Source organism: Anastrepha ludens, chromosome 2 (genome assembly GCF_028408465.1).
Source record: "Anastrepha ludens isolate Willacy chromosome 2, idAnaLude1.1, whole genome shotgun sequence".
Taxonomy (NCBI): Eukaryota; Metazoa; Arthropoda; class Insecta; order Diptera; family Tephritidae; genus Anastrepha; species Anastrepha ludens.
The window spans coordinates 165,309,105-165,320,677 of record NC_071498.1 but is presented as its reverse complement, the minus strand read 5'-3'; the positions used below and the strand labels follow the sequence as shown (position 1 = coordinate 165,320,677).

General features: G+C 43.1%; 2 protein-coding genes across 3 annotated transcripts; one reads left to right on the top strand and one right to left on the bottom strand.

The window, feature by feature from the left end:
* The first annotated feature begins 1,059 nt into the window (after positions 1-1,059).
* Positions 1,060-6,498, top strand: LOC128855771 (serine protease gd-like). 2 transcript variants are annotated; one of them, XM_054090939.1, is made up of 4 exons: positions 1,060-1,730; positions 2,217-2,382; positions 5,194-5,872; positions 5,955-6,498. In XM_054090939.1, exons 1-4 carry the CDS (start codon positions 1,506-1,508, stop codon positions 6,376-6,378), a joined length of 1,494 nt encoding a protein of 497 aa, XP_053946914.1. In that variant the 5' UTR covers positions 1,060-1,505; the 3' UTR covers positions 6,379-6,498. The 2 variants fall into 2 exon arrangements, with proteins under 2 accessions (XP_053946914.1, XP_053946915.1); XM_054090940.1 differs by lacking the exon at positions 1,060-1,730 and adding an exon at positions 1,837-2,078 and having other exon boundaries at positions 5,955-6,497.
* A 495-nt stretch (positions 6,499-6,993) lies between these two features.
* Positions 6,994-11,034, bottom strand: LOC128855600 (uncharacterized protein K02A2.6-like). The gene has a single exon (XM_054090634.1). It carries the CDS (start codon positions 11,032-11,034, stop codon positions 6,994-6,996), a length of 4,041 nt encoding a protein of 1,346 aa, XP_053946609.1.
* Between the last annotated feature and the right edge of the window lie 539 nt (positions 11,035-11,573).

The following is an 11,573-nucleotide window of genomic DNA, read 5'->3' as shown; positions in this document are numbered from 1 at the left end:
AAAACATCAACAACAACCACCGTACCGATCCCACTAACCACAGAAACAACAACCACAAACCATCATCAACAACAACAATGAGAACAACAAAAACAACAACAACATACATTAAACCACCGCCTCCTACAGCAAGAACAGCAGCACTGACTACGCCAACCATAACAACAGCAACAACAAATTAGAAATATTGTTTGTTTAAGTACTCGGTTTGACAACGAAGGCAGATTCCCTCATCAGGACGGCAGTATATTTATGCTGCATTTCTACACGTGAAGTATAAATGTTTAAGTTTTAACTTGAGCTGACTTGAGAACAATATATTTTTCTTATTGTACAACATTCTGTACGAAATTCCCATGCGCTTTTTGTTTTATTTTACTGCTACTTTCAATAACTCATTTGAAAATCAACCCAAATCAAAAGTCATTTATGTACATATTTCAAGCCGAGTTAAGAACTTTATCGCTGTGCAAAAAATTTACACATTTTACTCGAGCAGATCTGTTAAGTTGATCTAAGAAAGTGTTGGCGTATTTCGTAGGCATTCAACCCTTTTGTATATACATAAGTGAACAGATTTAACATTGGGCAATCAAAAAGATTTTTTCGCTGTGGGTAAGGCATAAATTGAAAATCACTGAACAGGTGTATTGAACCGTTTGCTTCAAAAATTACTTCAGAAGCTTTCAGTCGTTTTTGTTTTATCGATAAATACTGGGCACTTTTCGAACAGAAAAGCAAATAAACAAACACAAAATTATTTCTTACAGAAAATAAAATAAAAACAATAAATAAATAAAGTGCCAAACTCGTTTGAAAACAATTGTATGTACTCCTCCCTTTTCAATTCCCCCTTGCTTAGCAGTTGGAATTCTTCATTTTGGTACAACATTTTTTTGCCCATCTTCGCAGCAGCATCAATGCCAAGAATCACTGTCACAATCCGTCACAATGTTAGCTCCCGCATCAGTTATCGCCGCCGGCTGAAATTTACCGCCAACGCAGAGCGATCAACAAAATTCGCATTGTTCTTAATTCGAATAAAATAATTCGCTCAGCTCAAACGCGTTGCCATTCGTTTCGCTCAAGCCGTAGTGATCAGTTCCACAGTAAAAGTATCGCAGCAATACGATGGCAACTAAAGAGTTCAACGCGGTATTCCCCGTTTCTTTTCAAGCGCAATAATTTAATACTGAACTGTGTTTAGTGATAGTAAAGTGAGAGCGAAACGCACTTCGAACACGAAATAGTTTGAGAGCACTTAATAAATAAATATCAATGTGCGCACATACGAGAGTATGAAGAGTAAATCGTAAACTCAGTTTAAATAAAAGAAGCGCCAAACATAACTTACGCTCAAAATTAAATTCGCGCTGAGCGTCGTGTGGTCCAACAGTGCTCTGTGTATTGTACTTGATTTAGTGAAAGTCGTTTACTTCTTTTTGGTTTGCTCACGAAGCTCGTAATACAAAACAAAAAAAAAAAAAAACAAATCATAACTTAACATGCTCTCCGCTAACTTGTGTGCAAACATCTTTCTCTGCTGCAGCATTTCAATGTTACTGAGCTCAGTAACTGCGCAGCTGCCGCTCCCACCGATAGCATGTCCGCAATATTTTCAGTATGTGAACGATGGCTACGCTTACTTTGGCAAGATCACATTGCCGCAAATACCGGTGGGCACGGCAGAGGTGCGTGCGCACTTCTCTCAACGTGGACTGTCAACGTCGGTAAGTACGCGCGCATTACTCATTTATAGAAAACCCCAAAAAAAGGTGAAAAACAACAATAAATTCGCTGAATAGTTGCAGTAATTTAGAGTAACGAGTGCACGCAAGATTATTATAACTATGGAGACGCTAGCTAGAATACTGAAATATCTGCAGTAAACGGGATAATTTAATCACCCCCGCTTTGTAGTTATTGTAAAAAATATATTTCTCTTCGCTATGTGTAAATAACCATAAAATAGCTGCTTTATTAAAAATTTATAAGTGAATAGTAAAAATATTTTACAACCAAGTAATTCACGTAAATCAAGCTAATAAATGGAGTAAAGAATGAAATGTGAATATGAGGCATGTGCTGTCATTGGAAGCCAGCCTACTTTTAATTAAAATTTTTCCATTTTTCTTTGTGCTTCCATTTAGTTATGGTGATCTTGCAACTTAATTTTTCAATACCGACTCACTAATCACTTTTTGGTATTCTTTTAGAATTACTATGGCCGCATAATTCCCTACCCGGATGAAAGCACCGTGGTGAGAAATGTTCTAAATCGACAGCCAGCCACCTTTCGAGTGGACTTTGCAAACCCCGCTAACCCGCCAAAATTGACGATGCTATCGCTGGATGGTGTTGAGCTTTGTGCGAGCCCGGATTGTGAGTATAAAAACCATAAAAGAGAAAAGGTTCATATATTACAAGTTTAAAAGGAATAAAAAATATGAAAGGCGGCCGCCGTGGCCGAATGGGTTGGTGCGTGACTACCATTCAGAGTTCAGAGAGATAACATCGGTTCGAATCTTGGTGAAAGATCAAAATTAAGAAAAAGGTTTTTCTAATAGCGGTCGCCCCTCGGCAGGCAATGGCAAACCTCCGAGTGTATTTCTGCCATGGAAAGGCTCCTCATAAAAAAATGTCTGCCATTCGGATTCGGCTTAAAACTGTAGGTCACTCCATTTGTGGAACAACATCAAGTCGCATACCACAACTTAGGAGGAGGAGCTTGACCAAACACCCAAAAATGAGGGTGTATGCGCCAAATATATATATATATATACATATATAATATATACAATACATAAATATGAAAGCTGATGTTGAAAGTTCAATCAAGGTTAGTTTACTGGGGCGACAGTCCTTGGTCGAAAAAATGCGAGACATTGTGGTAACGCAGAACCGACTGCCATGGGAATGGAAATCGCACCGTAACTCTCTTTACCATGAAGGAGGTCAAACTAAAGCTCAAACGTAAGGTCGACACACCAATACCTACAGTAAACAACCACAAAATTTTGAGAGTTCCCTTCGATTGTTTGATCCCCTTTTCTGCGCATACAACCGCAGTTGCTACTTAAGTCCAAAACCGCAAGAAGGTCCTCCAATCACTAGCCTGCAGCACTTGGGGCAAAGACAAAGAAATGTTGCTGGCGGTATTTCAAGCAATTAACCGGCTGGTTCTAAATTACGCTACACTTGTCTGGCCGCCTGGAACTAGTGATGTGCAGTGCACAAAGTTCCAGACATGCCAAAACACTGCCATTAGGACAGCGCAGAGATGCCTCCTGATGCCCCCCATACAACATCTGCATAATGAGGTACAGATGCTCTCAGTTAAGGAGCACAACAAACTGCTCAGCAAACAGTTTCTACTCGGGTGCTACCGTAGGTTTCACACCGGCTACAATCTGAGCCGTCTCCCAAGCACGTCTGGACGCATCTCTTCAACTACACCGACGAGATCCAGGACAAAACTAACCCACAACTATTGGACCGGACAGTATTTGGACAGACGTTAAGTGGCATTCATCAAGAGATACTTACCACCCTCCTAAACTCCAGACCACTGAATGCGGTAATCGGAGTCCAACCACCACTTACAGCAGACGAAGACCTTCAGCTACCCCGCGTAACTTCAGAGACCCGCGTAACTTTGGAACAATTACATTCTAGATAATGTAGCAGATTAACTTCTACCTGTCCAGAATTAACATCGATGTACCCAACACATGTCCATCATGTGAAGGCACTCCGCACGATACTAACCACCTTATCTCATGGCCCATCACCCCTACTCACTTAACATCCCTTTCCCTCTGGGCCCAACCTGTCACAACAGCAAGTTTCTTGGGCCTACCGCACTGACAGGGCTCAGTATGCTGCTACAACAACAAGAACAATAACAATCCAGGCAATCATTACATATTGTGGATATTTATTTCCAGTGTTCACTGAAAAATATTTGAAGATTTCAAATTATGTTCAAAATGATATTTACTCCTGTTCTCCTGACTTCGAGAAAAAGCAAAGCTTTCACATTCGGAGTGACGCTAGTTCAGAAACAATTCATCAGCCATCAATACGTCAAGGAAAGTACACTGGTGGGTGCGTATTTGTTTTCGTTTTGATGGGTGAGGTAGAATTCAAAATGTCTTTGCACTTACAGCGACCGTCGTCTACTGTGTCGAATGGTGTGGCTACTAAAAAAGAATTCCTCCTCATCTTCTGGGGAGATTCCCTCCCCAGAACTTCTTCATGCATTATTTCAGGAGGGTCCAGAAAGGCGTCAATGAAATGGACCAATACTATTCACCCTCGTTTGGGTCTACCATACTTGTAGCCAGCTTCAAGCTCTAGGCTCGTCGTCTAATGTCTCTGTGCCGTCATACCAGTGGTATGCGAAGCATGCTCCCAGGTTCGTCTCACATGGGCGTATGGAGGTTATACGCTATCGATAGTTTCTTTTGTTTCTGCAGCAAAACAGAAACACCGGAAGATGTTGCGATAATATCACACCGTATTGAGCATTTGACTCAAGCGTCTGCCAATTGTCGGCAGTTCATAGACAGTCCATCTCCTGTCGACCATCCGAGTGGTCAACGTTTACGTGTCTTCTGGTCACCCATTGGCTAATTGTGGGGTTTAATGTTCATTAACAGACGAGTCTCATCTGCTTTGCCATTTTTCTAATGCAGTTGTCGGCTTTGCTTCTTGTCTGTCATAAAGGTGTCCCATTTTCTGCCCAAGTATATCTAACAGGAGCTTTCCGGCGATGACTAAAACAGTGTCGTCTGATAGGGCCCGGTATGCGGACGAGACTCTTCGTGCATTTCGTCAGTGCAACCGAGCTACGGGTCTAGTATTCGATGGTTTAGCTCCTGCTCATATGAAGAGCAACATAAAAGATGACTGAATCTACAGCTCTTGACAGGAGGTACCGTCTGATGCCTTGCGGTTCGCTGAGCACAGTTAACTGCCGCTGCTTTGAAATCCACAGTTGCTAAATGATGGTGCATATGAAGCGCTGCAGCCTACTCCGTTTTACTTGGCCGTTCTGACGTGCTGGTGAACTTCACAGATCAATTGATTAATATTTTATTAAATTGGTTGACGAGAATCTTAATTCACGCTTCCAATTCAATTTTTTATATTACCAAGGATCACTGCACTCATACTTCTCTCTCATTCCAGATCCTTCACCAAGATCCTGGTCCAAGCTGTCTTATCGTCTCTACACTTACTACACTGGCGGTAATGGCTTAACATCCCCGAATGTGCCCATTTCGTTGGTGCCTGTGGATTTAGGCTCAAATGGAAATTATCCAGCGTCACCACAATTTCAACCTATTCAACCTGCCAATCAATATCCATCTCCCGCACCACCGCAAACTGTTAACACATACCCCAATACACTGCCAACTCACACCTTCAACACACAAACACCACCAAAATCTACGCAAACTACACAGGGTCCCAACACACCACCCAATACATCACTAGCGTCACTTAATCTGGAAGGTATTTGCGGCAGAGAGGGCACTGTGATTCGTGGGTTTGTCTATGGTGGCGTCGAGGTGGCGCGTGGCCAGTTCCCCTGGCTAACTGCTATTTATAAAAAAGACACGGACGCCTTGAGTTTCAAGTGTGGTGGTTCGTTGGTTTCGCGACGCACCGTTATTTCAGCAGCACACTGCTTCAGACGCTTGAGAGCAGAGCAGATTGTGCTCTACTTTGGACGTTACGATCTTGAAAGTTACAGCGAGGATGGCATTGAATCACGCAACGTAGACAAACTCATCATACATCCGGAATATGAAAATGATAAGCCCAATGCTGACATTGCTCTGCTGCAAATAGAACCTATCGAGAAGTGAGTAAATGCATAATTGCACTAGAAATATTTACTTGCCGATACATTTTGATTTCGTTTCTTTGATTTTTGTTTAATTAAGATTCTCTCGGTACATACAACCGATTTGCTTGTGGAGTGAAACTACGGAGAGTTCACTAATTGTGGGCAAGACTGCCACAGTTGTTGGTTGGGGTTATGAGGGCAAGAGGGATGAGGACATCTCGCCATTGCCTAAAATGGTTGATGTTACTGTGGTAAGCAAGCAGGATTGCTTGAGTTCGTCTGCCGCCTTTCAGCAACTAGTCACAGACAATACAATTTGTGCGGGCAATCGTGATGGCACTGGCCCCTGTATGGGTGACTCTGGTGGCGGTCTGATGATGCAGCGCAATGGCCGTTGGGTTCTGCGTGGTATAGTGTCTGTGGGACAATCTTCGCGGCAGCATTGCAACTTATACGAATACGTTGTTTTTTGCGATATGGCGAAGTATGTGACGTGGGTGAGGCAAAACTTTTTGGACTAAGCGGACGTGTGCTTAAGAGCTTGTTTTTAGTTATGTTGTTATTGTATTACTTTATATTATAATATATATTACAAAGTCTCTTTGATACTGATGCGTAAAAATAAATTTTAATATTATATTAAAAAACAAAGTCTGACATAATATTTTGATATTTGAATTTCAAACTAATGTCGAAAGGGAAATACCCTTAAATATACTTTTTATTTCAAGTGAAAATTCATTTCATTACTAGCCAAAGAAAAGAAAATAGTTAACTTATCCGCACTTAAGGGGTTAGGGCTAGTCAGAATTTTCAAAAAATTAAATCTTTTTCTTAAAGTCTAATATTTTAAAAATATTGTGTGAAAATTTGAAGTGAATCCGACAAACACTTCTCGAGTTATTTAACAATTAACAAAGGGCGTTCGGGAGCTCCGGAGCCGATAGCCAAACTTTAAACGCGTTTTTCTCAAAACTATGTGTTATGTATTGAACGTATGATATTTACTAAAGTGAAACTGTATAATTCTGGTATACATATGTATGTAGTGTATGTATAAAATATTGGAATCCGCGGGACAACTTGTTCGGTCGGTGTCTCAATTACGTCTGTCTTTTTCTCATACATGACACCCCTTAACACCCAGAGGCGGAGTAGAATTGTGGGGCCTGTCGCTCGCGCTTCGATCTGCGCGGTTCTTCCGGTGTTGGCGATGACGAGGCGACAGGCTGTAGATTCGTTGATGGCCCTGGCGATTGAGTCTCCACGACGTGACCAGAAGTACTTGAATCAACTTCATCAGATGATTGGATTGTGCTGGCTTCGACGTCTTCGGTTGACAGTGTTTCACAGTCGGAATCTTCTGATGCCACCCGACTACGAAGCTGGTCCTGATGTCGTTTGATGACCCTAGAGTCGTTCAACCGAACCTCATAAGATATAGGCCCAGTCTGATTTTCCACCAGGCCCTCGATCCATCTCGGGCCCGTCGAATGATTACGAACCCATACTGGACTGCCTGAAATAAAAGGTTTAGTACTGACAGGGTCGGTGACCTTACCGTAAACTATTTCTTGAGGTTGAATTTTGTCGAAATAAGTTTTCAGCTCACGATTGAACAGTAGCTCTGCAGGCGAGCGGTTCGTTGTTGAGTGCGGGGTGGTGTGTTGGTTGAACAAATATCTAGCCAGGCTGAGATCGATGTTTATGCCAGGCTCTGCTTTCTTCAAATAATTTTTGGTACTTTGAACCATTCGCTCCGCCTGCCCGTTTGTAGAGGGATGGAACGGTGCAGAACGGATATGTCGAATTAGATTGTTCTTCATAAAGTTCCTAAACTCCTCAGATGTGAAAGCTGTTCCGTTGTCCGACACGAGCTCATCAGGTAGCCCATGCGTGGCGAATATTTGGCGTAACACCTTAATAGCGGCCGCTGAAGAAGTTGAATTAACGACGGCCACTTCAAGCCACTTAGAGTAGGAGTCGATGAGTATGAAGAATAATTTGCCTCGAAAAGGACCTGCGAAATCCACATGCAGGCGGGACCATGGACGTTTTGCAGATTCCCAGTGGTGCGTTGTTGTTTGGGGTTGATCGTTGCGATTTTGTTGACATGAACTGCATTTCTTCACAACGAGTTCGATTTCCGCATCGATGTTCGGCCACCAAACATAACTTCGAGCAACGGCCTTCATTTTGACGATGCCAGGATGTGGTGCATGAAGAGTTTTCAAAATAGACCCTCGAAGAGTAGACGGGATTACAGCGCGGTTTCCCCAAACTAGACATCCTCTATTTGCACTGAGTTCAGTTCGACGGCAAAAGTATTGATATAGCTTATCGGAGCGGTTGATTTTGCTGGGCCACCCCCTTAACACCCAGTTGAAAACTTTGGAGAGCTCCGGATCCTTAGAAGTTTGAGAGGCAATCAGCTGCGCACTGACAACTGGTTTTGCCGATATTTCTACCATGAGAATGTCTTCGGTCGTCGTAGACTCTGCTTCAGACAGCATTGGACAACGGCTCAAAAAGTCTGCATTGCCCATTCTAAGACCAGCGCGGTGTACCAAATTGAAGTTGTACGCGCTGAGAAAAATTGATCGACGAAGCATTGTGTTCGAAATTACGTTGGGGACCGGTTTTGTTGTGGTGAAAATTCCCAAGAGTGGACGGTGGTCGGTGACAAGCGTAAAAAATCTGCCATATAAGTAGTTGTGGAATTTCTTCACTCCAGAGACGAGGGCGACTGCTTCCCTATCTATCTGTGCGTAATTTCGTTCTGCCTTCGACAGCGTCCTTGAGTAGAATGCAATGAGTTTCTCCGACCCGTCTGCTAACCTGTGGCTGAGAACTGCTCCGAGTCCGTACGGCGATGCGTCACAAGTGAGCACTAAGGGCAAGTTCTCATTGTAATGGATAAGCACATTATCTGATGCGATCAGCCTTTTAAGCGTATTGAAAGCTGTTTCGTGTTGCTCTTTCCAAGTCCATCGAGCACTTTTGTCGAGCAAGCGGTGAAGCGGCTCAGCGATTGTTGCTTTGTTGGGTAAAAAGGCGTGATAAAAGTTGAGTAAGCCCAGAAACGCTTGGAGTTGCTTCTTGTCCTTTGGCGATGGTGCTTCATGAATGGCCTTGATCTTGTCATGTGAGGGTCGTATACCGAGATTGTCCAGTTTAAACCCCAAAAATTCGATAGATGGCACACTAAATTGGCACTTGTCCTTGCGCAAACGTAGTCCGGCCTTGTCGAAACGTGAAAATATTTGTTCCAGTCTGTTTGCGAGCTCATCTTCCGATTTACCCATGACCACGATGTCATCAAAGTACGGCAAGACGCCAGGAATGTTTTGCAAAACGTTTTCGATGCAGCTTTGGAATATACCGGGTGCTGATGAGATGCCAAACTGCAGCCTGGTTACCTTGAATGCGCCTTTATGCGTTGACACGGTTTGCAGGAGTGATGAACGCTCATCAACCACGAGCTGTTGGTATGCCTGTGCCAAATCAATTTTTGCATAAATCGATCCACCTTCAATCGAAGCCAAAAGCGTGCTAACGGCTGGAATTTGATGGCAGTGTGGCTTAATTGCCTTATTCAGCGTCGATTTGTAGTCACCGCATATACGGATGGAACCATCTTTCTTTACCACGGGCACTATTGGCGTTGCCCAATCGGAGTATTCCACAGGCTCCAAAATACCTTGACAACATAAGCGATCGATTTCTTCTTCCACGAGGCCCTTAATGGCGAAGGGTATACGGCGTGGAGGCAGGCTCACGGGCGGCACCGCCGAATCGATTTGTAAAGACACTGGTGGTCCTGTGTAGCGACCAAGATCTGTTGAGAATAAATGATCGTATTTCTTCAGAATGGCTTTGATGCTGAGACCACTGTTGACGGCAAAAACTCCTTCTATACGTATGCCCAGTGCATCGAACCAGTTACAACCAATAAGATTAGAGCCACCACTGTTTGCGATGATTAGCGGCAAGTTGTCAATTTTACGGCGGTTGTAATAAATTGACACATCGATGATCCCCTTGACTGGGATGTGGTTGCGTTGGTAATCGCTAAGATCCAAATCACACTTGGAAAGATCTGGCCTTCTGTTGGACCAGACGCTATTGAACGTAGATTCCGTCATGATGGTCACAGGCGACCCAGAATCCACTTCAAAAATACATGTGCTGCCATTAATCGTAACTGAGATCGACTTCTTCTGATTGACCAAGGGCGTGATCTGATTGATATTCTCTCGACGAGATGATTTTTTCCGCATTGCAACTGAACGAGCATTTGTTGAGTTGGATGAAGACGCTCTGTGTGAATTGACATTCGGCGCGCTGCGGCAGGCTCGCTGCAGATGCCCCTTGACTCCGCATGCGTTGCAAAGTGATTCACGATATGGACACTGCTTACGAGGGTGTGATCCACCACAACCATTGCATGACAGCTGCTGGTTTCTGTTGACGGCGTTTTTTGTTCGTGTACGAAAACGATTGTCGTTGACAACATTAACTGGTTCGCTGGGGTGCCTCATAGCCATAGCACTGATGGCTGCTGCCTCATTCGAAAGTGCCCGTTCGATAACCTTTTGCACTGTTAGATCCTTTTCTGCCAGTAAGCCTTTCTGCAGTCCTTCGTCCTTCATGCCACATACAAAACGGTCGCGAAGCATGCGGTCGAGTGCCGTACCGAAGTTGCAGTCCACTGCCAATGTGCGCAATGCTGCTATGTAATTACTGACAGACTCGTCCGGATATTGATCACGTTTGTGAAAATGATAATAGGCCGCAATTTCGGATGGACGTGGTGAAAAATGGTTGGTTAGAATCGTTTTTATATCGGAAAGATTCAGATTACTAACCTGCTTTGGTGACGCCAATGATGCCAAGAGGTCGTAGAGTGGCGCTCCGGCCAATGTGAGGAATGCTGCCTTTTGACGACCTTCCTCTTGTACATCATTGGCCAGAAGGAACAAATCGAAACGCGCCATATACGTTGACCATTTATTTGGATGATTTAAATCAAATGGTTCCAAATTCCCAACTCCAGCCATGTTGACTCGTTTGACCTCTTGCAAAATAACTCGTTCAGTCTTCACAGTGAATGTGCTGCTATCAGTTGAGGAATGCGAATCACCGCTACTTTTTATTTGTTTGCCGTTACGATCCATGTGCTCTCAACGAGAGCTGACTTGCGACTTTTTTGTCTGATCCAATTTTTATGACCTCAAAATATTCTTTGCGAATAAGGCGACTTAACACAAGGTTGTGTGAATGTCAGTGCATTTTTGTATTTGCAAACGGTTCCTGCACATTCAATGTCCTTGTTGTTGTGCGCCGGTAGGTTTTGTCGTTATGCTTTGTTTCACTTTTCGAGTGACTTACGCGCAATACGTACATATAGTATATGTGTATGTTGTTTTTGTTATATTATATTATGTATTATACTATTGTGCACATCCCATCCTCGTCGCCAGTGTTATGTATTGAACGTATGATATTTACTAAAGTGAAACTGTATAATTCTGGTATACATATGTATGTAGTGTATGTATAAAATATTGGAATCCGCGGGACAACTTGTTCGGTCGGTGTCTCAATTACGTCTGTCTTTTTCTCATACATGACACTATGTTTTTTGAAATGGTGATCACTGTAACTTAAAAGCCGCTTGGTAGATTTAAATAAAATTTATACTGCTTTTGAAAAA

Coding starts and splice junctions, on each gene's coding strand:
- LOC128855771 (XM_054090939.1), top strand. CDS start 1,506: ATGCTCTCCGCTAACTTGTGTGCAAACATCTTTCTCTGCTGCAGCATT. Junction 2,383..5,193: donor GCTTTGTGCGAGCCCGGATT/GTGAGTATAAAA, acceptor CTCTCATTCCAG/ATCCTTCACCAAGATCCTGG. Junction 5,873..5,954: donor CAAATAGAACCTATCGAGAA/GTGAGTAAATGC, acceptor TGTTTAATTAAG/ATTCTCTCGGTACATACAAC.
- LOC128855600 (XM_054090634.1), bottom strand. CDS start 11,034: ATGGATCGTAACGGCAAACAAATAAAAAGTAGCGGTGATTCGCATTCC.